General features: G+C 44.8%; 2 protein-coding genes across 10 annotated transcripts in view; one reads left to right on the top strand and one right to left on the bottom strand.

Annotated features, from left to right (window-relative positions):
• Nucleotides 1-8,098, top strand: part of LOC119399946 (clusterin-associated protein 1) — a 58,161-nt gene extending 50,063 nt beyond the window's left edge. For 2 of the 8 annotated variants that reach the window (XM_049417906.1, XM_037666853.2), the window contains exons 4-11: nt 324-512; nt 642-737; nt 1,582-1,665; nt 2,659-2,792; nt 3,687-3,828; nt 5,181-5,277; nt 7,238-7,299; nt 7,878-8,098. In XM_049417906.1, the coding sequence (XP_049273863.1) occupies nt 324-512; nt 642-737; nt 1,582-1,665; nt 2,659-2,792; nt 3,687-3,828; nt 5,181-5,277; nt 7,238-7,299; nt 7,878-8,039 (966 nt within the window). In that variant the 3' untranslated portion in view covers nt 8,040-8,098. The remainder of the gene's footprint in view (nt 1-323; nt 513-641; nt 738-1,581; nt 1,666-2,658; nt 2,793-3,686; nt 3,829-5,180; nt 5,278-7,237; nt 7,300-7,877) is intronic. The other 6 variants (XM_049417909.1, XM_049417905.1, XM_049417908.1 and 3 more) reach the window with 5 other exon arrangements.
• A 1,018-nt stretch (nt 8,099-9,116) lies between these two features.
• LOC119399944 (serine hydroxymethyltransferase) lies at nt 9,117-26,432 on the bottom strand. Of its 2 annotated transcripts, none has more exons than XM_037666849.2 (8): nt 26,223-26,432; nt 21,943-22,144; nt 20,569-20,927; nt 19,273-19,485; nt 16,241-16,354; nt 13,743-13,865; nt 10,848-11,075; nt 9,117-9,349 (listed from the first exon to the last, which is right to left on the bottom strand). In XM_037666849.2, the coding sequence occupies exons 1-8, from the start codon at nt 26,263-26,265 to the stop codon at nt 9,183-9,185; spliced, it is 1,449 nt and encodes a 482-aa protein (XP_037522777.1). In that variant the 5' UTR covers nt 26,266-26,432; the 3' UTR covers nt 9,117-9,182. The 2 variants fall into 2 exon arrangements, with proteins under 2 accessions (XP_037522777.1, XP_037522775.1); XM_037666847.2 differs by lacking the exon at nt 26,223-26,432 and adding an exon at nt 23,796-23,979.
• Nucleotides 26,433-27,539: the final 1,107 nt, after the last annotated feature.

Here is a 27,539-nt window from a genome sequence, read left to right as displayed (position 1 = left end):
GCTAGAACAAGACAAAGGAGACGAGAGGACACAGACACAAGCTGTGAACTGCATTAGCGTCTTGAACTGGTCTGGTTGGTACATACCGATTTTGAACAATGATACAGCTGCTAGAAAAGACGAAGACGAGAGGACATAAACACGGCACTGGTCCTATTGTATTCACCTTGTTCTAGCACTGTTTCATCGTTCAAAATCAGTATGTAGCAACCGGCCCAATCCAAGACACTAATACGCTACATGTCTACTAAAGAGTCGACTAAACAAAAACTTTGCATATCTTTTTATTAAATTCTAATATTTCATTCTTATCTTACACGCAGGCCACTAAAGCACACCTGAAACTGAACACCCGCAAGTTGTACATGGCAGATGGATATGCCGTGAAGGAGCTTCTCAAGATAACCGCGCTGCTGTATGATGCCATGCGAGCCAAGGCGGGAGACGAAGATTCGAGCGGCGCTGATCGGACGGTTTCCATGCCTTACCAAAACTACGACGCCACATCCAAGGTACGCACAGGCTACTTGCTCACTTTCAGTGATTGTTACGACTTCTGTGACACCATTTTTTCTTTTTGCGAGTAAATCTGGATCAACTTACTGAGCATTCACTTGCGTCGTCAACGCATCGATTTGCAGTTTTCCGACCTGAAGATGACGCGTCAGCTGGCCTCTGAAATAACTCAGCAAGGTGCTGTGCTCTATGACCGACTGGCTAAGGAAGCGGAACTCAAGGTGTGTAACATGTTTTTTTAGTGCCGCAATGTCAAGAATTATGACGCACACTGGAAAATCTGCTTTATACCCACAAAACCTGCAATTGCACATTACTTGTGTTTTCAGTTACGTTGTATTCATTTTGTTTCAATAAACTCGTGACACTTGCGTCACGAAAATTTTCACCAGCATTTTTTCAGCTTACACTAACTATTGTATAATCATATATTTATATACCATGCCAGTTTTCCTGCTTTCATTGTCTAATCTTGCATTCTTCCTAGCTTTTCTGTAACATTTTCATGAATGCATTCTTTTTTTTTTTTTTCACGCTGCACTTGACACTTATATACACACGATTTAGTTATAGGAGGTCCCCCTGTCAGCTTTCGTAACCGATCTCTGAATGTAATACACATCACTAACAATGTTCCGTTGCATGCAAGGAAACTGAATAAACTTTATTTAGCTTGACAACTGAGCATAATGACATCAAGTGCTGTGCATACAACTGCACTTGCCAAGGTGGTGCGTCGTAAACAAAAACACTGATGAACGTAATATTTAGAACACAACATGCATGTAGGCGGAATGCTTGCAATTGGCTTTGTGCTGCAAGCTTGTATAATATGCTTAAAGTGTTTTAGTAGAACAAGTTAGAAAATAGATGGCACATAGCTCGCTCGCAGTGTTAATACGTCGTCACGTAGCTGGTTAACGTCTTTCATTGTCTTTCACAATGTATTAAGTCAGGCACACTTATTGAGTGGCTGGATAGGTGTTTTCCAAATATAGTGCTGTTTTTCTTATGGGGGGCATGCTCAAACATCAGCATTTGTTTTTTGTTTATCGTTTCTTTCAGGAAATCCGGACTGCCACTCTGTCTAAACAGCTGGAAATAACAGACATTGAGAAGTGCCTCCAAGATGCCATCAAGGCTGTAGTTGTGAGTCTTGCCACGTCATTCACCAGCAGTGTCTCGCATTCCGAGATTGCTGTAGGCATGACCAACATGGCTTATGATATGTGACAAGTGTGGCATGCAGAATTGGTTTGCACGAGAGGTAAACTGTAAGTAGTATATGGCGCCATCAGTTCTATACAAAATAAAAATATAAAATGCCGGTCCATTAAAAAGCTAATGCCAGATAGAGAAAGCCAGAAATTTCTCACTGCCAATACAAGGCGTGAAATCGTCCATATTGGCAGCAGTACTCAGTCACATGTAGGCGCGTCAGGTGATGCACACTCATATGAAAACTAAGGTTGTCAAGATCCCTTAAATGTGACAATCACTTGTGACGAGGAAAGGTTGTAAAGGTCCTTCAACAATGACGATCAGCCGTGATGAGCTGAGGCTGTCAGGATCACTTTGGTGTGACAACCATCCATGACAAGCTGAGGCTGTCAAGATTCCTTACAGATGACAATACAAACTGAGTGTAAATTTCTTAATAGTGACAACTACTCGTGCAAAACTGAGGTTGTCAAGATCACTAAAGGCTCGCCATCACTCATAGCAAGGTGAGGGTGTCAGAATTCCCAAAGTGTGACAAATCACTCATGAAGAATGGAGGTTGGTTGTCGAGATCCTTTAAGCAGTTAACAATTGCAATGTTCCTACACACCATTTTCGTGTCGTCAGTGCATTTTTGAAGCAATACAAAGCTGCCACATTGTTGAACCTGGTACAACGAGTGGTTACACACGTCGAGGAATTCTTGAAAGAAAACACCAGTGCCGCATCGACACATTTTGCACATGGCAAGTACGGTAAATGTTCTAGCAGCACAGCGGGAGGAATGTCTGATGTCATTGCTGCAGGAACACGGCAGTAAGGAGTCGCATAAGAATGTCACAAACTGCTCATATTAGATGCTAAGTGATCAGACACTCTCTTATCACCTCACTTTTTTGTTTGTTTTGGCCATGTACTAAGGAGCAAACAAGTGAGCTGCAACGTCGCATCGAGTCTGTGGCATCCGATGAAGCCAATCTCGAGGCCAAAATCGAAAAGAAGAAAGCCGAACTAGAGCGAAACCAGAAGAGGCTCGCAACCCTCCGAGCAGTCAGGTTAGTCGAGGCAAACTAACCTACAGCTTCCATGTGCTACCGCCCAAGTGCCTCACCTTCTGTCACGCTCCTGTGATTACTACATAATTTTCAATACAAGCATATACACACATATGGCCTTGTTTCACAATTTTTTACTAGGCCCTCCTTACCAGATTCCCCATGGGGCCCTTTGAAATATGCTCAAATAAATGAAATATATTAAGGTTAAATCCTTAGATGCCTCATCAAACGTGAAAATTGACTGTCGGTGGTGTCAGTGTCCAGTGTCGTCGTCGTCAACATGAGTGATGCAAAAATCATCATGTGATGATGTCACAATACGACATCATCAGGTCATCAAATATTGCCAATATTTGTGACGTCATCAGGTGACGTGCTTGGTCAAAGGTGGGTAGATCGTGGAGGCAGTGCAAAACCAGGTGAAGTGAAGAAAATCTCTCGAAGGGGAGCAGGGGCGGATCCCTACACCAACTGAGAAGAAAAAGAAAAAAGATATCTTTCACCTTCAAGTTGTATTAGGTGAATACATAAGGGACCCTGCGAGTTTTTTTATTTAGTACTTATCACAGAAGTATGCAGCACTGTTCTTTATCTACTCTTCATGGCCAAAAATAAAGATGAGAAAGTTTTTATGCTATTTAGTGGGTAATGGTGTTCAGGCTTTTTGGAGTTAATGCGAAAAAAAAATTGTTCTTTTACTCGGTGACGCATTGGAGGAGGCAAAGCAGGGTCTTTTAACTATGCTTCTCATGATGTGGCCTAAACCGTCGGTAGCTACGAGTCACTCCAGAAGCAAAACAGTCCGTGAGCATAAAGAATTTCCTGATAGAGCGAACGCTACAAGCTCGGTCTTTTTCTTCTTTTTTTTCTGCCCCCGCGTATTTTGAAAAGGCCCGCATTCATGGACGAGTACGAGAGGATCGAGGAGGAACTGTCTCAGGTGTATGCGACATACGTGGTCAAGATACGATGCCTGGCCTACCTGGAGGAACAGCTCGAGGAGCTCGAGAAAGCGCAGAAGATCGAGTTTGCCGTGAGTTCCCCTCAAATTCCTCCCCTAAAAAACGGTGCCAACACTGTAGACATTGTACCGATCCTCTTGACAGGACCGAGTCGTCATTTCGAAGACGTGTTCCCCACAGGAACATGTCATTTGGTCATTACGTTGATGAATGCGTCGCAAGAACGAATCATTTTCTTGATGGATAGATTGTTACGCTTTCAAGAACTGAAGTGTGGCCGAGTTTGCTAGAATGCATAAAGGCAACGAAGTGCAAAAAGACGCTTGCCCTGTCTGCATTACGTTCCTGTGTCATGTTCTTCTATTACCATTATAGACAGATTGTCATGATTCCCACTTCTAAAACCTACATCTCTCCTTTTTACGCAGACATGGTGTTACGTGAAAAATACGCTAACAATGAAAGCACATTATTTTAACGAGGGTAAATTGTTATTGGCACTATAGCACTGAAAAGAAATGAGCAACGGTGTTTAGCAATCCATGTTTATTATGTAAAAATTAAATAACCCGCAGGATGCTTTAAAAAATGTGGCTTGACATTTTTGTGCTGTAAAAAAGGAGTAAAAGAGTGATCGAGCAAGAACCTATTATGCAGAACCTCTCACCAACTTCTACCATGAATATGTCAAATTAGTTTTTCATCAATGGCTCTGGGCATTAACACGGCATAACATAGAGTGATGAAGCCATGCTGCTTTTGTGTCACAGTGATTCAGCAGATTAAAAATTTTTTTTGCCAAGGACGTGTGGCGAAGTGCAGGCTTAGAAATTCTCTAGGAGCACTCTGGCTGAAGTCTTGGGTGTAGTGATTTCATCTCACTTGCATATAGTATGCTAAATAAATCATTTTCACCATTCCTCATTAAGATTAACTGGTTCCCTACCCATGCTAGTACAAATGATGGGGATGACAAACCCATAATTACTACGCAACATTGGTCCTGTACTGATACTGTGCCGGTGACACACATCTGCACAATGTGTTAACGTTTGTGCAATGCCCGACTTGAATGCTGTCAATGAGTACAAGAGAATCAAGAAGCAACTGTCCCAAGCGTACACAGTCAATTAGTCTAGACAGTTAAGATAGTCGCGAGTCTATAATCTCTCCCATTCTATCTGTTATGTGCTATGATAACGAACTCTGGCACGTTTATGCGTTAATCGCTTTCTTGCGACATCATATTTAAATGCAAGAGATTAGTGCTGGGCCATGAGGTATGATTGACATTCGCTTCTTTGTCGAGTGCCCAATCAGAATCAGTTGTAAAACGTTAATGAAACTGGCATCACACTTCGTGTGTGGGAGAAATCACACGAAGGTGCTGTCAAACACTGCAAACAGTTTACCAACGTTTCAGGTACGTGAACAGAGGATGAAAACTGCGGCACGCCCGAGTGACCAAGATTTGGCCGAAAAGCAAGAGTTTGGCGAGGCTCTGGGACTGGGTGCCGCAGGTAAGGAATTGCCCTACGATTCAGTCAGTAGGGCAGCAAGGCTGATATAATTTATGGTACACAGCAATTTCTACCCATGCAAATAACCTTTTCACCCACATTATTTTTCTAAGGTAACCTTTAGCAGCAGTGCTACATGCAGCATGTGTGGTGCTAGGCTGAATTAATCATGAGGACAAAAAAAATCTTTGTGATGGAACATAATGAACCAGAGCTTTTTGAGTTAGCAAACAAGATAATATACTAAATTCTTTCTCGTTTCTTTTTAATCTAAATTACTTATGCCCGATGCCTTGTGCAAAGCAGAACAATCCAACATTCCTTGCAGGACGAATTACAGTGTTGAATCAACTAATTTACAGAACTCTGTTGATTCCTAATAACAAACTCTTCAGGCTCATACTGCAATTGCACAACTCAAGCTTGCAGTAAACCATGACATGTGCACTAGCTTCAAGGCGGTCATCCCAAATTTTCAATAAACATACACTGCTTATGCAGTTAAACAGCTTTGCAAAAGTTTCTTTGTGCACTGTGGTAGAAAACTAACTGGAAGTATGCCAGTGTATTTCACCACTTCTGGACTGACACCTTGAAATGGTTGCTGAAATTGGAGATTCCCCCTGATAAATAATACATGTAACGTCAAATTTGCAATAAAAGCACTTGTACTGAAACAAACAGGTTATATAACTAAAAATAATGTGCATCAACTGGCTAACAGTTGCAACTTTTTCACCAAGTTCACCTTGACTAGTCAGCTTAGAGATGTGGAAAAGTCAGAGATGCTACAGCGTGCTGACAGCTTCATTACACACTTGTTCGGGAGTGGCTTTTGTTTCAGCTTTTATGGGCGTGCAGGCATGTTGATACAAGAGCTGCCATTCCAGTCAGCAGCGGAACTCCTTACCTCCTAACAGAGGGGGCTACAGTAGCCAGTTTTCTTTCCCCATCATCGAGCAATAAGGCTCATCAGACAACGGTAACGTTGTGCTTCATCGCCATGGGTGCTCCGGGCCTAAAAGTCTTCGAGCGCCCGTTCACAGCAGTGTCTTAATTGTGCACCGGACCGGTGGGAGTTTCTCAACTAGTGGTGCAGTGCGGCGGTGGAGACTTTCCAGCGTGAACAAATTTTTACATGCAAAGCCAATCATCGAGGATTTCGCAGGCAAAAGTCAGGTCGTTTTACGGCACTTGTGGCATATGCGACCGAACTACGAAGAAGTCTGTGCCTTCGTTTCGGGAGCGAAGTTGTGAAGGACTTGACAGTTTTCTCGTGTTTTTCTACGTGTGGAAATGACAATCTCCTTTAAGGTCAACATGCGCTCGCTTTTGAACCAGGATGTCAGTGAAAGTTTAACGAACAGCGACGTAAGCGTTAGTTTTAGCCACCATACCCTAAGCCAGTTGCACCATTGGCCTTAGTCGTGTTTTAGATATTCGTCCTGTCGAATTATTCGAAACTTCACATACTAGCTATCCGAAAGTCGAATCGAATTATTCGATTAGGAACTATTAGATTCGAATTCGAAACTCGAATATTCGCACACCCCTAGAAAAATTACGTCATTACCGCTCGCCGGGAGTGACGCGCGGCTTTTCACAATGACATCCAATATAAGGCGGCGATGAAACACCTCGGAGGCGATGTGCTTGCACCTACGTCATAGTGTCACGTGACTAGAGTGTCGCAACAGTCACAAGCACGTGACAATAGCGACAACCACTAAGTGCACGCACTGTCTGCTCAAGTGTTTTAAGGGCTACCAGGGCGAGAACTATGCAAGAAGCAGTCCTGCGGCTTTGCCAGAAATTGCTTCCCTAGATTTTACCACTCCCTCGCAACAAATTCAGCCACAGTGAAATTTCATTGCAGTTGACTTATATACAAAACCTGAGCCTTCACAATGGAGTCAAGGAGGCAGAACACACGCTGAACACAAATTGTTTGTCCACACAGATTCCGAAAGCCGGGCTGCGGCAGGAAGACTGTTGTTTGGATCCATGGCAGGTGGTGACAAGGTATGCCAAGCATGTTAAGGTTTTAAGTTAAGTTAGGTCACATGCTTGCGAGTGTTGCGTCTTGTCTTTCTGATCACAGTTGCGATGCATGTCTCGACATGCATTGTGACAGCGAGTGTGGAACTAGAATCGCAGACTTGCAGTGGAGAAAAGTGCACACAGAAAAAAAACTGCATTTCAGCTGCGGGTGGGGAGTAATTTTACACGTGCAAGTTACGGAGGCATATGGGACCATCACAGCCAAGGGACACAAAGTAACTGAACGTGTCGGCCTCAGTCTAGCATTAAAAATTAAACATCAAGTCAAAGTTTGTTCACATGATAGAGTGCACATTAATTACAACATGCAATGCCTTTGAAAACTGCTACAATACAATGTAACGAACAAGGGCAATGCTGCACGTAACAATGCAATTTTTCTTTTGACGAGTACAATGTGTGCTGCAAGAGTCTAAGCGTGTCTTTGTTACAGTAATGCAGCTTTGGAAGCATAGTAATGTCTAAAGTCAGCATTTTCGTCGCTTTTTACGTGTAAGAAGTATTTGAGCGCAAGCAAAGTGTTCCTTCTTTTCACTCAGATCCTCGACTCTGACTCTGACCTCGACCTTGAAGGCGAGGACGAGGGGTCGGACGGCTCTTCAGACGACGACCTCGAGCTCGACCTTGAAGCCATGGGTGGGATAAAGCCTCCCAACAGGCGTTCCCAGTCACAGTTCATCGACAGTGACAACGACTTCTGAAGCGCTCGTGATTCGAGCGACGATAGATATCAGCGAGATTAATGCTGCTACACACTAAGCACTAGCCTTACGTCAGACTAAATTATTAGAGTGTTATTTTAGAATTTGTGCCTTTGCATAACCTGAAGAACCTTTGCATATGCAAAGCCTCACCCCCTGCTTGCATCTACTGTAAACTGGCTTGGCTTTTTTTATACACCCCATTGTTGGCGTCCCCACAATCCAAAGACTGATTCTCAAACTCCCTGCTTAGTAACAAAAGTTAAAAAGATAAACCGTGCAAAAGTTATACACGTAGCAATTAGTTATATATGCATTTAATGAACATGTTAATGTAAAGCAGAAGCGCTTAACACCGGCGTAAGAATGTAACTTATGAAACGGTGACAAGTTTTTACCGTTCACTTTCGCTTCTTTTTATCCCGTTATCACAGCGATTCAATTAAACTCGACAAATAACGTCCCGTGTGTTTTCTTGGCTTTGATACCTGTTGGCTTCATACAGTCAGGTCTTGCGTTTGGTATGTTAAACTATATTAACAAGTTAGCACCAAAAGCACAAAGTGAAAGACCAATGATCATCACTCACCAGGACACCTCCGTATGAAATTAAAAAAAAGTATTTATTTTGTTCCGTAGCAAAAATAAACTTTCTGAACACGCACTCTCTCACACACGACACGTATTTCGTGGGCTTGGAATGATGAGAGTTGCAACATGCTGCCCCGAATGTTTTGCCGCACAGCCAGTAACAATGGCAGTTAAAAAGATGGTGAGAATTAATTTAAAATCATTCTGGCAGCTTTCTGCGCTGCTGTACATTGGACCCCGATAGCTCAAGTATTGGCTTTTGTGTGTGAATGAATACGATGTCAACTTTTGCGAGTGCACACGTAAATTTAGTGTGATATGTGAAAAATAATATACATAAAAATAAACCTTTTACTGTTCGCCAAATGAGGGCGTTCCGAATATGTACAAGGAAATGTATTCAACCGCGCAGCAGGGCGTGACATCTCTGTTTTGCAATCCTACTGTACAACGATAATTTCGAAGTGCGCTCAACGACGAAAAGAAAAAAAGAACACGGACGGGTAACGTTGGAACAAGTGTGCGACGCTTGACGAACGTTTTTGTCTCCGTTCAGACGTTCTGGTAGCCGGGCATGAAGAAAGTGAGTGCGAAGGCTTCCACCTCCTCGCGGAGCTGATTTAACCGCTCCACGTAGCCGGGATCTGTCTCGAGCTTAGCCTTGAACTCCTTCAGGGTCGGGCCAGAGTTGGCCTTGACCTCCAGGGCGAAAGTCAACCCTGAGAAAAAACAAACACACAACACAGAATTTCATTGTCGCTGGCCCATTTGACGTGACACGGCACTGTCGCGATTATCCCGAACTGAAATCTTCGTTATGCAAGCTTTCAGTGACAACCGCCGCTGAAAAAACACCAACAAAAGGATCACCCTGCCATCAGCCCAATGATGTCAACAGATGGCACAAGAAGACACACTCAACCCATTTCACGGTTTATAAGTTATAACTACAAAATGCAAACAGTACTACAAAAACACAGGGACAAAAACCATTGAAATGGGGACAAGCCCTGCCCTGTTTGTAATTGAATGTTCAACACTGTTTTTGCATCGTTTACTGACTTGCCCAGTCAGCCGTCTTGCTGCTACCCTTCATCAGTATAGCAGGCCTATACTGTACCATGGAATATGGAATACTATTCTGTTTGCTCCAAGTCATCGTGCTTCGCGCCGCCAGTGCTGCCCACGTGAGGGGGCCCTGACATATTTTGAAATGGCCAATCAAGGAGGCCCAACACGGAATAGTATTCCATGTTATGGTACAGGCCCATGGGGCAGCGAATTGCATATTTACCTTCTGGCCTACATGCCTGCCTTCCATGCATCATTGATCTTTCTCACCTTATCTACCATTAGGTTAACCCTTTAACTGTTTTGGACAAGCACAGCTTTTCCTTGCCGAACTATGCCCAAATCGTTTTGGACGAGTGCGGCTTGTCCACTTGAGGTACCATTTCACAGTGAGTGTTTTGCACGAGACTCGCTTGCTTCCAAGCTAGTTTGTGTGTCGCTTCACAGATGGCAGCACTTGCCTGGCAATTTCTTTTATTTTAACCGTCATTTCACATTTTTTCGAGACTTGGGTTTAGAAAATGGCTTCCAGAGAAGGCGACGTGTGCGTTGCCCATGCATCGTCGCGGAAAAGAAGCCTTTCGTCATTGCCGAGCTCTTCAGGCAGTAATTATTCAGACACCAAAGTTTACTTTGATTCTGGAAGCGAGAGCGATAGTGATGATGATATCGGGATTATCAGCTCATCAGACGAGGAAGACTGCTCAGAGGACACCATGCGCATCAATGGAGGGAGGTTGACATGAACGACATCCCTGTCAAGCCTCCTCGGTTCCAGTTTCTGGGCGCCCCTAAGGCATCCCATATAACATCGCCTGATGACTCTATGTGTTATATTCGCCAGTTTCTCAACGAAGAGATTATTTCGCTAATCGTGAAAGAGGCTTCTAGTTTAGTGAACAATAAACTTCATTATGCTAATTTGACTTGATATATGCTTCAATTTTTTTTTTGTCAATCAAAACATGCTTTATACAAGCAAGATATTCAATATCAAATTAAAAAAAAAAAAAACTTTTTAGAGAGAAAAACTCAAAAAACGAAACTGTTAAGGGGTTAAAGCCGAAACAACAATGCTTCAGTTGGTGAAGATGATTCACGACCTAGCCTCTCAAGAAGTATTTCTAAGACGATTCGCGTGCCTACCTCTGTGGATGAACTCAGCCACCTTAACGATGTCCTGCTCCTTGAGGCCACGTGTGGTGAGAGCGGGAGTGCCCAGCCGGATGCCGCCGGGGTTTAACGCGCTCTTGTCACCGGGCACCGTGTTCTTGTTGCAAGCGATGGACATGAGCTCGAGCACACGCTCCGCGCGGGACCCGTTAAGGCCCGTGGGTCGTAGGTCAACCCAGACCAAGTGGTTGTCTGTGCCTCCTGAAACAGTCATGAAAGCACACACGTAAGGACATGCAAATGGCACACAGCGTTTGATCTTAATAATAATAATAATAATATCTGGGGTTTTACGTCCATAAACCATGATATGATTATGAGGAATGCCGTAACGGAGGGCTCCGGAAATTTGGACCATCTGGTGTTCTTGTGCACTGACATTGCACAGTACATGGGCCTCTAGCATTTCGTCTCCATCGAAATGCAACCGCCGTGGCCGGGATCGAAACCACGACCTTCGGGTCAGTAGCCGAGCACCGTAACCACTGCACCACTGCGGCGGACACAGTGTTCAATCTTGTTAAAGGGGTACTGATACGAAAATTTTCGGATGTCATTTCTGCATGTAAAAAAAAAAACGCCAAGCCCTCAAGAGCCTGAAAAATGTACCTGCAAGTGCGCCCTAAAAATTAATTACAACATGTTTTTAAAAGCTGGTTGCGGTTTGTACTGTACCCTGATGTCGTGACACGGTACGAGCTTCTCGTCATATGCTCACACAAGGTATGACATTTCCACAACCGCTCTGCTCCGTGGCTCCATTGGCGACACACATACGGCCATTTTGAATGTTTTTGGTAATGCGCAAGTGGCCATTATGTATGTTTTGGTGCCTGCCATCATCACAACTAGTCATAATGGTGCGTGAAGTCACCGGAATCGACACTGTAGCCTGACGTCACGTTACTGTCGATTTCAGTAGGTGCACCATGCAAAAATTTACATTAATATCAAAATAAAATATCAGTATTTACTAAGCTTCACACCTGCTCAGAGCAGTCTCTGTATACAGGAGATCTGTATGACGAAGTAAACTCAGCTTCGAAAATTGGTGTCAGTACCCCTTCAAGCGTCGATCACAATCGGGTGGATCCAGATTGAGTAAAGTCGTGATCGAAAGTGCCAGTGCTATAATGTTATACTAATACAATAAATAATATAACTATTACGGACCACAAACAGCTAAAATTGAAGCACCTCTTCCAAGGGTTTGAGGGCCCACGTTTTGAAAAATGCATACATTCTCATACTCTTCTGGCAAGCATCTCGACGTAGAAAGAAAAAAAAAGTAACTGTAATGCACTGATTTGTTCTTATTTCAACATGGTTTATGGCTATAGTAAGAAAGTTTCACAGAAAAGCAAATGTGCAACGATATGTAATAACAGCCTTAACGTCTCGACATCAACAGTCATCCCATAGAAAGCTACATTACGTAGGTTCATGCAACTGAAGCATGGAAAGCTCCTTAATAAAGAGATGGAAGGAGTGACGCGTAAGCCTCTAGTGTTCTATGTAGAAGCAGCAACAGCCTTATATACATATATACTTATCTATGCATTCGGCAAACACTGCTAGCCCCCACGTGCAAATTGCAAAGCTAACAACGTGAGCAAACACGGAAAGGACTCGGATAGGTAGGGACAATCGCGTCGCTGGCAGCACATCAGAAGCAACAGAATGACTCTCTCCAGATAACACTGGAGTTATAAAGCAACACCTATTATCAGCCCACACGCTAACCTCAAAGATTGCACAAGGAGATACGGTGTGTGGAAAGCCTCAAGATCTGATATGGGAAGGTAGATTACGGTCAAAGTGCTTTCCAAGCAGGAAAAACTGGAGCAGCGCGTTTCTAACTGAAATCTGCACGCTGTGTCATGCCCTAAAAGGGCACTTATGACTGTGGTACGCAGATTTCATGCGTATTTGTGTATGTTTTGTCGTTTTTGGATCGTTGCACTAGGGTGTAAGACATTGAACTTTTCTTTCGTTTTTTTTCACTTTACTCATACGTTGTAGCTAGCTGTGTTGCTAGGTTGACAAGCTAAAGGAGGACTGACTGTCGCAATTCTAGTTGGTCTCGCATTCTAACCTAGTTAACCAGGCACAAAGTGGTCGACAGACAGAGACATAAAAGACAACGGCAAACGCCTGTTCTCGCCTGTTTCACGTTTGTCTCCATCCAATAGTGCTTTGCATTAAGTAAAAATAGTTAAAGATTACACCACCAGTATGACAACCACAGCTGCTCTCTCTAATAACCTACACCATACTTCTAGACAACTATACGCTATAAAAAATGTACTTGGCAAAAACTTATTAGCTAAATACACAAATCATAAAACACATGAATTCATTCAAGCCCACGGTGTTGAAAGACGAGTATGTCGCCACACCATGTGTCTTAATGTTGGAAAAATATACTGCTTGTGTACATCTTTGGTGGAATACACATGCACTTTACGAACAACTATTTCTGCATAGACACAGTGCACAGGCAGCACCAAAAAATTTTAAACAGCACAAACTAAAGAGCACCACATCGTTTTCACATTATGGTTACATTTTCCACGTATTTCCTGTTGCCAATTTCGCCTGCTTTAAGGACCTGCCTGAATAAACTCGCTCGTAGCAAATACCCCATGACGTCCTTTTACGAATGGAAGACTTCCCGAAGTATGGCTAGAAACCAAAGAGGGGAAAATTTTTCCAAGACAGAACTGGCTTACCATAAAACTCTGAAGAAACATTTGTTATATTGTATAGCGAAGTCCCAAGTTCATAAACATTACAGAAAATTCCGGAGAGTTCACGAGTGTGTTAGTGCAGTGGTAATGTCGCTAAGATGGTAGCGCCATCACGAACCTGAGACGCAGGTGTAGCCGCGGTCCTGCAGTTCTTTGGCGAGGGTCCTAGCGTTCTTGACAACTTGCTCCTGGTAGGCTTTGAACTCGGGTGTGCTGGCCTGCTTGAGTGCAGCCGCAATGCCTAAAACAAATAAAAAAGGCAGTAATTCTCATGTTGCCACTTTATACAAACTATGTACACCCATTAGTAAGAGATTGCAGGATGCGAAATTTTTCGAGATAGCTATATACGTATTCATCTTAACTTTTCTAGCGCAGACTGACAAATGGACAAAGAGAGAGGGAACGACACCAGCGCTACTATCAAGTGACGGCTTTATTTAGCAAAGGAAAACATATATATATGCTGGTGACGTTCCCTCTCTTTGGCCGTGTGTCAGTCTGCGCTAGAAAAGTTATTAAGATGTATATATGAAGCAACTATATGTAGCTCGCCCTTCAGTATTACTCCAGCTACATATTCCCGCTTTGTCTGGGAACGTAGTCTCCAAGTGAGTGTTCTAGCCTGTAGTAGTCCTAGCGACAATTACTCGGTAGGTTAGAAGCGTCACCCACTAACAGAGCAAAAATTTGCATTTGCAGTGGAGCCCATGTTCCGTAAACTTTTGCTGCTGGTTGTACATCTTGCATTAAGTGTCCAAAAAGTTACTGCACAGTGAAGAGATAAAGCAAAAAAGCATTATGATACAGTTGAACCTGCATATATCAAACCCAGGTACTTTATCCAATTGCACTGCTTATAACGAAGAGCTGTGACATCCCCTAGGAAAACCAATGCAAAAGCATAGCGCCCCACTATACTTATATCGAAAAGTTTCACCAGCAATGTCGCATTTTCATAAACTAGTGCAACTCTGCAAGAGTGAAGGAACCAGAAGACAGTAGGATTGGGCGTGTTGGTACAACATGATCAAGAGTGTATATCGAGGCAGAAAAGATTTTTTTCTTTGAAGGATGACTGTGTCCGCACCCCCTCTGGTGATGAATTTTCGTGATATCATTGTGTTCTGCACATGGCTGTTGTACCAGTGAGTAAATGTATATAAAGTGATGGTGTTCCACAGAAATAATTTGTTGGAAGTTCAGTGCTTTTTGCCCACTTCTGTCTCCTCTTGTCGTTTGCGCTGGTATGAACTCTTAATCATGAAGGAACCAAGAAGTTACCTGTGCAACATCAACTCAGCAAAAGTGTCACCCTTTTTACCTTAAATTTCAATGCATCAAACAATACCCCCCCCCCTCCAGAAGCGCTCTTCTCACAATGGTAATGTGGTCACTTCTGGCAGTATTAACCCCTTAACTGCTTTGGACGAGCAGAGCTCGTCCTTCCCAAACTGTCCCCAAAGTGCTTTGGACGAGCAGAGCGTCCTAGCGGAATAGGTACTCCCCTCTAGCGTTCAGGACAAGAGGCGCTCTTCTACAGCTTAGATTGCGTGTAATCCACCAGATGGCAGCATTTACTTGACAATTTATTTTTTTTTTCTGCGGAAAGAGCGCGGTTTTTGTATGAACAGATAGCTTGCGGTGGCGGCCACCCATGCATGGCTGGCTCGTCAACACGAAAAAGCTTTTCGAAGAAGCTTTTCATTTTCGTCATCTTCTTCGAGTGACGATGATTCGGATACAGATGTTTATCTTGTGTCCGGAAGTGAAGACAGCGATGGCGGTGAATTGAGCATCTCCTCGGGTGATGATGAAAACAGCTCGGAAGTGAACATCGCGAGTGCTCGCCAGTGGATCCTGCTTGATGCGGACAGTCCTCCTGTGAAGCCTCCTCGCTTTCCAATCTTGGTCATTCCAGGCAAGACTTTCAACTTGTCATCGCGGAATGACCTTATGGAATATATTCAGCAGTTTCTTCAAAACTGCTTCATTTGCTCTCGGAAGCGAGGAGAAAACGGGAAAATGTTGAGAAAGGGAACTCGCTTTTGGTGCAGGAGCTGCAACAGGCCCCCTTGCCTTATTCCGTGTTTTGATTTGACTAAGTATGTGGTACAAATATATTTTCAACATCGACTAGCTACTTTTTAGTACAATCAGATTCGAAATCAGCAATAAAAAAATAGGCACTTTTGGTTGGGAAATTTTCAAAAAAATAAAGCACTTAAGGGGTTAAACAACAGCAAAACAGCACATGTCTTGGCATGTGCAGACAAATTAAGTAATAAATCATAACAGGGGCGTAGCCAGAAATGTTTTTCAGGGGGGTTCAACCATACTTTATGTATGTTCGTGCGTGTGTTTGTATGTGCGCGTGTATGTATACGCAAGGAAATTTGAAAATTTTCGGGGGGGGGGGGGGGGTGGGGTTGAACCCCCCCCCCTGGCTAAGCCACTGAATCATAAGGTATGTAGAAAAAGAAAATATTGCAAAATAAACTCAAACAATTTGAAAAGTTTCGTAAACATCATGCTGAGGTGGTCCATGTTGCCTCTCTGAAAAAACTAAATTTTTAACTGCATACTGCGGGAAGTATGTTAAGCGCACGTCATTACCTGCGATGACGTTGTTGTGTGGTCCACCCTGGAGGCCCGGGAAGACAGCCTGCTTGATCTTTTCCTCCAGGTCATACATGATCTTAGCACCCGTCTTCGTTACAGACTGGACACCTGCGGAGAAGCAGATATGCTCTCGTTCTAAGAAGGCCGTTGCACAGAAACGGGGCAAAGATAAAGTTACGAATCTATTACAATCCTTTTCCTATTATACTAGTACACTGGCACTCGCAGCTCCCAGCTCACGTTGTACAGTAATGTAATTGGAAGGCTGAAAGCATTGAGCGACCAGGCTGGAATAGAACTGCCCGAAAAGAGTTACGTGACACCAGCCTTAGCTGGTGCATACGATAATTATGAAAGAGGCGACTCATAGGGGTTACGTGACCGAGTTGGTCGTAAATAGTTGCTAGGGTTGAAATAAACCATCTCTGCCCCATACACTCGCCACTCGATTTCTCAGTCGCGCGACTGCTTTGCAAAGCTTCTGAACTAATCAGGCACACCAGAACAAGATGTCTGCTTGTTTTGCGAGGCATTTTAATGTGGCAATGGGCAGGTTGTACTAGCCGGTGGGAACACTGCTCGTCACTTCTTGGTCACCAGTCAATCAACTATGTGACGTCTGTCTGTCACTAGTGTGAATGAGCTGTTACATTACACTAGTCATGGTTCTGCGAGTGGAAAAATGAAAGTGATCAAGATTCTGGGAAGTTGAAAGAGCAGCTCAATGACAAAACTTAAAGCGCAGACACAAGTGAATTGACTACTGTCAGTCGGTGTCTACTGTCAAGGGGCAACAAAAAATAAGGAAATGATAAACAGTAAAAAAAAAAACTATCAACAAGGTTACGATTCAAGCGCCGAAACCACTACTGAGAGCAAGAAATTCCGCCGAAGAGCAATGGCTCAGTTTTGACCACCTGGTGCTCGTTAACAGGAATACAAAAGCACATCTTAATATGTTATTGTCACATGTGCACAGAGATGTAGGGCTTGAGCCTGACAATTGTAGACAATGATACTAGCGGTTGTTGCAACAAAAAACGTAGAGGGTGTCGCTACAATAAGTTCACAGGCGAAATCGGTCCCTACTCAAGGGCACATGGCATGGCCATGTGTAACAGGTGAGGAGCTCCTCGCAAAAGACCAACTTCACAAGCTGACAACCAGAACAAGACGAGAGCGCCGAGCAAAAGTAAACATCGTGGTGACAGAGGTCACAGCAACAGTTCTGGTTTGTTAAAGGGGCAATGACACCCAATTTACAGTCAAACCTCGTTAATACGTACCCGCTTTAAACGTACTAACGGTTAAAACGTAGCTGCGACGAATCCCCGACCGAGTCCCATAGAGCCCAATGCATTCGCTGACCGCTTAAGCCGTAGTGGTTCGCCCTATGCCTACCGGTTAGTGCGTACCCTGCGTACCGCGATAACTTTTTGTGCCATAAAATTTTACTGTGCTGCTCAACTTCGTGACGCCAGAATGTGCCGCCAAAGGTCTTCCGCCTTTTTGAGAAGTGCGCAGATCAGTCGATCCCCGATTCCAACTTCCGCGCGATTGCGGCGACGCCTTTGCGGGTAAGCATCGGGAAAGAACGAAGGCGAGGTGGCGGCCACCGACGAACGCGCCGACATGACTTATCGCCGACAACCTTATCACAATAAGTATCTTCAGCTATCTGCTCGGGCACGCGTGCGGCGCAGCGCTACTTTTTAAGCCTACTGCACGCTTTTATTAGGCGACAACCTGAACGCGCTGGGCCGCCGATCGCTGCCGCTTCGTTGTGCGCGGCCGTCTTCAAGGCTGAAGTTGAATTAATGGCACAAATGCTCGGGTAGGGTCGAAGAACTTCAACCACGTCGAAGAACTTCAGCCCGACAGCAAACGCTACTAAGCCGTCATAAGGCGCGCACCGCTTTGTAGAAACGAAAGCAGATCACTGTTGCGTAGTTAGCGTTGCGGGTCGCGGGCGCCGAGAAACCTCGCTGCATTGACGCTATCACACTAAACGCACGTGTACGATACTGAAAGCGTAGCGCGGTCGTAACCATACTGCAAGCTTTTATTAGGCGACCACACAACGCGCCTCCGTCCGCTGCCAGGACCGCTAGAGAATCGCGGAGTGCGCATCGCTTGCATGAAGCTCGTCATCGCTGCGTTAACCGAACAAGCTACGTACTCGCCGCATCTGTGCACGATCTGGAGCGAAGTGGGTACGAACGACATTCCCACGATAAATGCGCGCGTGCGGCACAGCAAGCGGCCCGGTAGTGACAGCGTGAGCCGAGTAGGCGACGCGCTGCACACAACTAGCCGGGAGACGATCGGCTCTCTGCTCCACGCGGCCGTACCGCGTTTCACTGGAACTGTCAGTTTTCGTTTAGTGGCAGATCGCGGTTAGACGCACACACATATACCGCGGAAATCACACTGTCCCTTTTGTCGCTATGTCGGTCACTGCGTTGACCACGTATCAGGGACCCTGCAATAGTTTCGAAATGCTCTTCGGCGTCGCCACTACGCGTTATCGGGCGGTCGTGCGAGTATGCCAGGAAAGAAAAGGCTTTGCGGTGGGTACTTTAGGCAATATTTGCTGTGGCACTCTATTTATTTGGGCGATGGCGTACGCTAGGAGATGCAAATTTGTACTTGTTGTTTAATGCGTACTACCGTTTAGTGCGTAGTTATGCCGCGTTCCCGGCAGGTACGTATTAACGAGGTTTCACTGTACGATCATAGTCTGTGTTATGTGGCTTAATCCTTGGGCATTCGCAAAACAAGCTAGCGAAATTTTAATGCCATTGGTAGAGCACCTAATTTATAATTGAATATTTTTATAAACACGTGAGCAGCCAGAGAGCCGGGCAACACTGGTGCACTTGCAAGCTGTGACGTAACAAGCTGCTTTTTTTTTTTTTAGAAACTTGCAGTACGCACATTCCCTGCTAAACACCTCATTTTCTGATGTACGGTGTAAAGAAATAAGTGAATAAATAAACGAATCATTAGACAACTGAATGCTCTACCTTTGCGGTAGAAGATGAGACCCGCCCGGGGTCCCCGCAGCGTCTTGTGTGTGGTGGTCGTGACGATGTCGCAGTATTCGAAAGGGTTGGGCGCCACCTGCGCGGCCACCAGGCCACTGACGTGAGCCATGTCGGCCATCAGCAGCGAGTTGTTCTCGTTGGCGATCTCGCGGAAACGCTTGTAGTCCAGGTGGCGAGGGTAACAGCTCACGCCTGCGTGTGAGCATTTCCGTCTTAATTTTCACAGACAAAGACAATTTTTTTCTTCAGTGAAGGGATGCAAGACCAATGTACTTGCACTAACAAACAGTGCAAAGTTGGTAGCAACAATGTGAACGAAACAGTAAGCAACTTCTGACAGTCATGTGAAATTGTATATTCTCTGCTGTATGCAGTGCAAAATATTTGCCTTGTGTTCACAGACTGGCAATGTTTTCCGACTGCATTAAAAAGAAGTATTGCAGGGCCCTTTCATGTTTTCGAAGATTTCCAAGACTGAGTTCTCCAGGAGTCGATTTGCTTAACATAGTAATGACGAGCAGTCATCAAATACGGAATGTCATTGAATCCAAAGTTTCAACAAGGAGTCTAGTCTTCAGAGCTGCACTGGGGAGCTGTATTCTCGATGTGTCCATCTAAAAGACATGTCTATTTCGGCGGAGCGCATTTAGTTACTCGAGAAAGCCGCGAGCCATGACGTCATCATGCTCTTGGCCGTGTCGCTCACTGAACCCACACAGCACACTCCCAGCGTAAGAAGAAAGAGGACGAAATTTACAGTAATAGAACACTTAAACTTGACAAGTCTGTCCTTGCATGTGAGCATGTCCCATATGCTTGAGAACAGCGCAGGGAATACACACAGACCTCCACAGGTGTGTTAGATAGGTGGCCGCATTAAGCCTAATCCGTGGGCTAATGCAATCACAGAATCGGAGGTCATGTATGACCTCCAAGATTCGTGCAGCCAAAAGCGAATCTCTGGAGGCTGTGTTCATTGCGTTGAAGTACATTTCGGCGCTCTAATTTGTGTCGAGAGTTGTGGAAGCTCCACGATGTCAAAATGGCATTGCGGAAGAAAACCTGGAAACCGGGGGCTCGCCAATCTGAAATGGACAGTTCATTAGATGGACACATTGAGAATAGCTCCCCTGATGACAAGTCTTGTTATTGAAACAGTGACTCCAGCGACATTCCTCATTTAACAACTTCCCGTCACAGCAAGCCTCCGTCTTCCCCTGAACTTGTCTCACTTGGATTATCATAGCACTATATAACAATATTCAAACAACGCACCAGCAATGATGAGCTTGGGCTTGAACAGCGCGGCCGTCTGCTGCAGCTTGTCATAGTCGATGAGCCCCGTCTGTGGGTTCACCTTGTAGGGCATCGACTCGAAGAAGATGGATGTCGCCGAGATCTTCTTCTTGTCGGTGAAGAAGCCGTGGGTGAGGTGGCCACCATCGGGCAGGTCCAGGCCCATGATGCGTCCGTGCGGCTCGACGACGCCCGTGTAGACGGCGAAGTTGGCCGGGGACCCCGAGTAGGGCTGGACGTTGACGCCCCAGAGCTCGGGGTCCAGGCGGTACGTTTGCAGGGCTCGCTTCTGGCAGAGGATTTCAATCTCGTCGATGAACTCGTTGCCACCGTAATACCTGCCGACAGGGTTTGGACGTCATGGTGTGTGACCGACAGCAAACGAGATGCGACAATCACAGGCGTGCTTTGCTTTTATGTACAGTTCTCACGAATTGAAGTGCAACAATTTGGGGCTAGGTAATGCACGTGCTTTCATTTCCAGCGTTGTCTGTGTCACATCAATGTAATTTTGACTTGGAACACTTACATCAGCCAATATTACCTTTAGCGGCCAAATTCGCAGCAACATGACTCGGTAATCTCGGGCAGTTGCTGCGTGCTAGTCGTAAGACCAAATGTTTTGATGTTGTGTTTCAATCCATGAGCACTGTACCTGCTATAATGGCTCAGCATTAGTCGGCTAAGCAAGAGGGTGCAGGTTCAATTCCTCATCATGTTCAGATGAAGGCAGAGTCCAAAAATGCTGGTGTACTTAAATTTAGGTGCACAATGAAGAACCTCAGGTGATCAGAATCAATCCTAGCCCCACAGTTACACTTCAACTACAGCCAGAAGTAAAGAGGCTATAACAAAATTACAATACTATATGGTGAACAGTATATAGCAACTTACATGCAACAGCGCATCAAACGCAATAATTTATAAGCACAGATAATGAACTAGATCTTTACACAACATGTGAAACTAAAGAGAGGGTATTAAATAAACAATGTTACATACGCCGAAATGAACAATGCACAGGAGAAATAATTGAACTAATAAGTATGTTTTTTCTTTGTTCTTGTCGCACTGTAACATAATGAACCAGTACCAACTAGGCCAGTTCACTGTACTCGTAAATTTAATAAATATGTGACACTATAAGCAGAATATGAAGTAAAGAAGGTCGCATATACAATTAACGAGAGTTTACTGTCATTATAAAAACCAGCAGCTTTTCTACACCTGAAAACAGATAGAGAAGTGTTTGACGTTAGATTAGATTCACTTCACTTCTGCCAATATTCAATTTGATTTCAAACAAATCACTATTTGCACAAACCTAGAGAGAATACAGACGCATCACCTCACCTCTGGCCAGGGTATCCCTCCGAGTACTTGTTGGTGAGGCAGGTGCCGAGGCACTGGGTGACCGCGAGACTGGTGAAGTTCTCGGAGGCGATCATCTCGAGACCGCGCAGCTGCCGCTGCTTCTCCTTCAGGACGAGTTGATGAAGCTCTTCATCACACTGCTCTAAAGGCTGTTGCATGAATCCAGGCTCCATGGCCGAGTCTGCAAAGTAAAATAAACGAACGAATGAATCAAACAAGCGAGAAATGACCCCTAAAAAAGCGATTGAGGTCACTACCTAAAGATGTGAACAAAGATAGGCCTTGGAACTCTTACAGGTTGCTCGGACACTACATAAACCCGAGGTTTTTAACTGGTTTGCACTCTTTACGAGGTTTTTGGTCCCTTCCTGAGCCTACTTAAGTAGCGAGTGAAGGAACTTTCCAAAACGTTAGATTAAGAGTTATCTTTTTTTTTTTCATTCAGTACCCACATTCAAAGGGCATTACAGTGAGGGACTACATGCAGTTTAAAACATTTGCAAGAAGTAATTTTTTCTACACAACATGCGAGGGACGAGAAAAGAAAAGAACGACGATGGTTACAGGGGTTGAAAATGTTGAAACGCTGACGCAAAACTTCTCACAAAAAGGCAGGAGGAACAGGAATGACAACTCACTTTAATGGGGGAACAAAATTTTTCGTTTGACACAATGTCAACGATGCCAGCGATCAACCTATTGCAACTCTTAAATAGTTTTCAGAACTAAATTTCCTTGTAACATCACCTGACCAGATGAACATTCAGCGAACTCTTAACTATGAGAACCACTGACCAGCTACAATAGTCAAACAACCGTATAAAAAGCTTAAGGAACAGCGAGAATTGCTAATTGTAGTGTCTGCTTTGCAGCCACATTCAATAGGCAATGGTAAGAGTACTAAACTACGGGGGATCATTTCTTACTAAATGCATATCATGTAGACGTAAGCTTTTGAACCTGCAGGTTGTTTGTGCACTTAGTGGTACACGACATCTTAAAGTAAACTGCTGGTGGTCACTCTGCACATTATCCAAATGGAGGTTAACATGAAATTGGAGTAGTGTGTTGAAAAGGAAAATATGCAATTTACAGGCAAGACGTTCATCCACAAAAGTGACCTTCACTACATCATGAGGCTTATGGTCTGGTACAAGCAAGCAAACATCTTTCACGATTGAACCTGCTCTTAAATCACAATCTAATTATAGTTAAAAATTAAGACTCAAAATGCCAAAAGAATGCAGCAGGCATTTAAGAAATTTGAAGGCAAAAGTTGGCGAAAGCGGTGTTATCAACCCGAGAATGCAAGTTGCACAATACGCACGATAAGGATGCGTCGAAAAACACTCAACTGGTAATCAAACAATGACTTGCCAAAGCGGCAGCTGGTAACGACCGTCAAGTGGAGAATTCAGCATGCACTTGAGGCCATGCTAAGGCGGAAAATTGGTCGATCGTTTTTTTGACATGAGCGTTATAACATCAAGCAAAAAACTTGACCCGCACACTAGCTGACAAAGTGTTTGCATGAGGCTCAGACACGTTGTAGAAGGATTGGCTAAAGAATTCTAACTCAGCTGAACAAGACAGACGCGAGCTTTCGTTTACGTGGAATTGGATCTTTAGAGTTCTTGCAGCTATCCTGAAAGGTAAGGCGACCATATAGTTCTAATCTGACAAAGTCAAGTTGAAGTTAATGAAGTAACATAGCCAGATCAACGGATATCGAAATAAATCTACCAGTGAATAATAATAATAAAAAATCTACAGCCCTAGCAGTGGCCACACACAGGAGAAAAAAAAGCTCGAAACAGTCCGAGTGCACGTACCTGGTATTCTCATAAATATTAAATAGATCAAACAAAGGACACTTAAAAAATGGCGAAACGTGAACGGAAAAGTCACGCAGACCACTTCACAGGAGCAAGGTGGAACACTGAGTGACTTCGAACGTCCGAGACGGCCGCCGGCTGGACGATCTCGCGCTTGCCCTGATAAGTGGTTCTGCTGTCTGGCCTGACCCTTATCAGCGAAGCGCGCCATAGGCTGATAAGATGGCTACAACTTCAGGAGCGAAGAGCGGCCGTTTCATCTCCCCGAGCTTACGTTTACATACGCGTTAAGACAAAGTGCTGCGGGATGTTTCAAACAAATGTATTGAAAGCTGTTAAGATTAGGGAAATGAGCACAATGTATTACATTACTGAGTTATGTGATAATCAGTACAAGTAATATACAAGGAAAGTAGGAAGCTTAGCTGATGCTGTAGAGAGCTGATAAGGGTGCTTTTTTATTGTGGAGTGATAACAGCCTTATCTTTTTGTGTGTGATATGACATCTTTGTGCTTGATATGCACCTGCAATCGTAGCAGAAACTGTATAGACTTAATATTGACACTTTGCTTTCGCTAAAAAAGTAATGCACGAAGACAGCATCATAGATGAGCACAGAAACACAACCACTGCTTCTGCAGGAAAGTATTTTCTTTTTTTAAAGGTTCAAGAGAGTACAGGCGGGTGTAACAGCGAAGCTCAATCACAGTACCACGATTTTTAAAATTTTTTTGAATGCTCCTGCAATTAAAAGCAATTAAAACTTTGACGTTTGTGGAAAAGCCTGATGTGGTGTCCAGTAGAGTGACAAGAAAACGCATGCAATTGTGTTGGTGTCTTGTTAATAAAGCAACCGAAGTTTCATTGTAGCAGCTTAAATTCTTAAACCAGCCAGACAATAAATACAGAAATGCACATAAATGTCCAATAAAGCGGACAAGAGGACGACCGCTGCCGTAGCTCAATTGGTAGAGCATCGGGTGCGCTATCCGAAGGTTGCAGGTTCGGTCCCTGCAGGCAGCAAGTTGTCTTTTCGTCCACTTTTATTTCTTCACATTTATATCGTAATTACTACAATATAGCTAAAACGGTACAACTAACATCCCCTATGCCTTCCCTGGCAATTCATTATCTGTTGGTTTTTATGAAGGTTGTATCAACAAAGAAACGAACTTTTAAATATTCCCTCTCTTCATTCAGACAATTACAAGGCATGCAAATAAATGCAAGTCTGCAAGTTCGCGATAACACATATTATTTATTCACTGATGTCACGTATGAACATGGGACGAAACTCTGTAGCATTTGGAGTACATCAACAGCGTGTGTGAGTGTGTAAGCGTAGATCTTTTATTTGTCATGGAAATCAAGGCACTTTTCCGAGGGAACTCCAACCTGAAACGATGAAGCGCGTGAGCAGTACGTGTGCATCGCTGTGCTGAGCGCGAAAGTCAAGGCCACAGTTGGAGTTTGCCGGCTCCCTCGTCTTACGAAAGGGGGAAAGCCTTTTTCTCACAAGACGCCCAAGGCGAAACCACTACGCAAGCGAGTCGCCTCACATACGTCAACAGGGCAGGCGCGCGACAGCCGATATCTCCGTATCAGCCCAGCGCACGTCGCAAAGGCTCGCGCTTTTACGTACGAGCCCGACTTATCTCTGCAGCGACGAGGCCACAAGAAGTGGCGGGCGATACGTCAGTCCCACTGAATGACGGAGCGCTTTTTCTGTTTCTATCTCGTGTAATCTTTGAAGCAGGCATGCGCGCCACATCTAGCTCGTTGGATAGCTCTCTTACAGCCCTCAGGTTCCTTCACGCCTGGAAAGACTTCGCACGTATAAACGCGTCAGCAATCATTACACATGGAATCTGTCAGTCAGTATATAATTGTTGGGGTTCAACGTTCCAATACCATGATATGATTGTGAGAGACGCCGTAGAGAAGGGATCCGAAAATTTCGACCGCCTGGGGGTTCCTTTCACGTGCACCGCGCTGAATCTAAATACACGGGCCATTTTCGCCTCCATCGAAAATGCGGCCGCCGCAGCCGGGATTCGATCCCGCGACCTTCGGGTCAGCGTGTCGAGCCAAGGCGCTGGTCGAGCACCATAAACACCAGACCACCGTGACGGGTAGGAAGCTGTCATTTTAATCGTAGCGTAGCGCGATATGTCCACCACGAAAGTTTGATTAAAAGTGCGACGACTGCTTGAGTTGATATGCAACAAATTAATGTACGGATGCGCACATACTTGTCATTTGCATGGTAAAAATAGTTATAGCTATTGTCAATTCAAGCAATGCACCAGCGACCAGCATATGCACATGCGCTCGACGCACGCGCAGTGCTTTAGACTGCACGCCCGCGTGCAAGAAAAAGTATGAAATGTGTTGGCGGTGTGTGTAAACATGGATCAACTTACGGTTCAAAGTAGGTACCGATGATGCGTCGCCTCCAGCCGACATCGCTGCAAAACTTGGATGCGCTCGTGAAACGAGGAAATAGATCGACTCTCCGTCCGTCCGTGGTAGTACGCAGAAAGGCGATCAACAAGTGACGATTTGACGTGCGCGGAAAAGAGAAGGTGGAGGAAGCTAGGAGCTCAAACCGGCGTTTTCTTTTGCTGCTTCAGTTTGGTGGACCGGGTCGACGTGGTGCAACGAACCCGACAATTTGAGCTAACGAAAAAGCTTTCTGACCGGTTTGGGGCGGTGCGGCGGCGGCACGGAAGTGCTCGATTACATCCACGTGCGTAGAACGGGTCCCCGGAAAACTTTCTCAGGCGAACAAGTTACACACGTGACGTCTAACGTAATACGTATATATATATCGTCTCGGTGAAGACAGCGCCACGCCTGAACTTTTACGAATACAGTCGCGCGCTGAAACGATATCTCTCTCATATGACAGGTGTTACTTTACGCTGCTCTTCCGGCATTCAGAAGAAAACAAGGAAAAGCTTTGCTCAGCTCGCCCAGAGGCTCGACGCAATACACAAACGTTGCCTAAAAACGATAACGATCTTGCGTAACATTTATAACGTGCGCAGAGTTGCGCAGCGAGTCTAGGTTCGGCAGTGTTTTGTAAGTGTAAGCGAGGAACGCGCACACGCAAAATGATCGACAATTTCATTTGAAGGCGCGCGCGCGCGCGTTTTTTCGTCGATAAACCGCGAATATGCAAAACCACGTGGACGCACCACGTGATTCGCTAATGCAGCCTCTGGGGAACGGGGGAAGCGAGCTGGTCCAAAAGTACCTAAGGGATCGGTTTGTTTCCCTAGCCGTTTCGTTGGTTGCGGTAGGGTGGCTAGAATGGGGAGGTGTGCTGAGCGCAGCGCGTTTCCCTTGCCAGACGGGGCCCCTCTGCGCGCCGATGCCGCCAGGGGCGCTGGTGCAAGGGGCGCTGCATGGGACAGCCGCCGCAGACGCGCATTTTACCCGAATGAAGCCTAGCGCTCGGCAGCGCGGCGTCGTTTTTTTCAGCTTTCAAGTGGTTTTTATTGTACATAGATCATGGATTTTTGAGCTGTGAGGATAATGCCCTACAAAGCGAAGAAGAAAGCTGAACCTTCTTGCTTCATTCCTCGCTGCAACTTTGGGTACAAACGGTCTGTGAAAGTTTTAAAAGCTCGAATAACAAATCGAATGGTGTTCTATTCAATCCGGTACTCGAATCGAATAGCACATATTCAAAATGCCGAATATTTTTCGAATAATTAAACTGGCGGAAAAACCCC

Source organism: Rhipicephalus sanguineus, chromosome 7, assembly GCF_013339695.2.
Source record: "Rhipicephalus sanguineus isolate Rsan-2018 chromosome 7, BIME_Rsan_1.4, whole genome shotgun sequence".
NCBI lineage: Eukaryota > Metazoa > Arthropoda > Arachnida > Ixodida > Ixodidae > Rhipicephalus > Rhipicephalus sanguineus.
This window is presented reverse-complemented; position numbering and strand designations above follow the sequence as displayed.

Coding starts and splice junctions, on each gene's coding strand:
- LOC119399944 (XM_037666849.2), bottom strand. CDS start 26,265: ATGTCGGCTGGAGGCGACGCATCATCGGTACCTACTTTGAACC. Junction 16,355..19,272: donor TCTCATCTTCTACCGCAAAG/GTAGAGCATTCA, acceptor GCTTCTCCGCAG/GTGTCCAGTCTGTAACGAAG. Junction 11,076..13,742: donor CGGCTACACCTGCGTCTCAG/GTTCGTGATGGC, acceptor TGACTGTTTCAG/GAGGCACAGACAACCACTTG.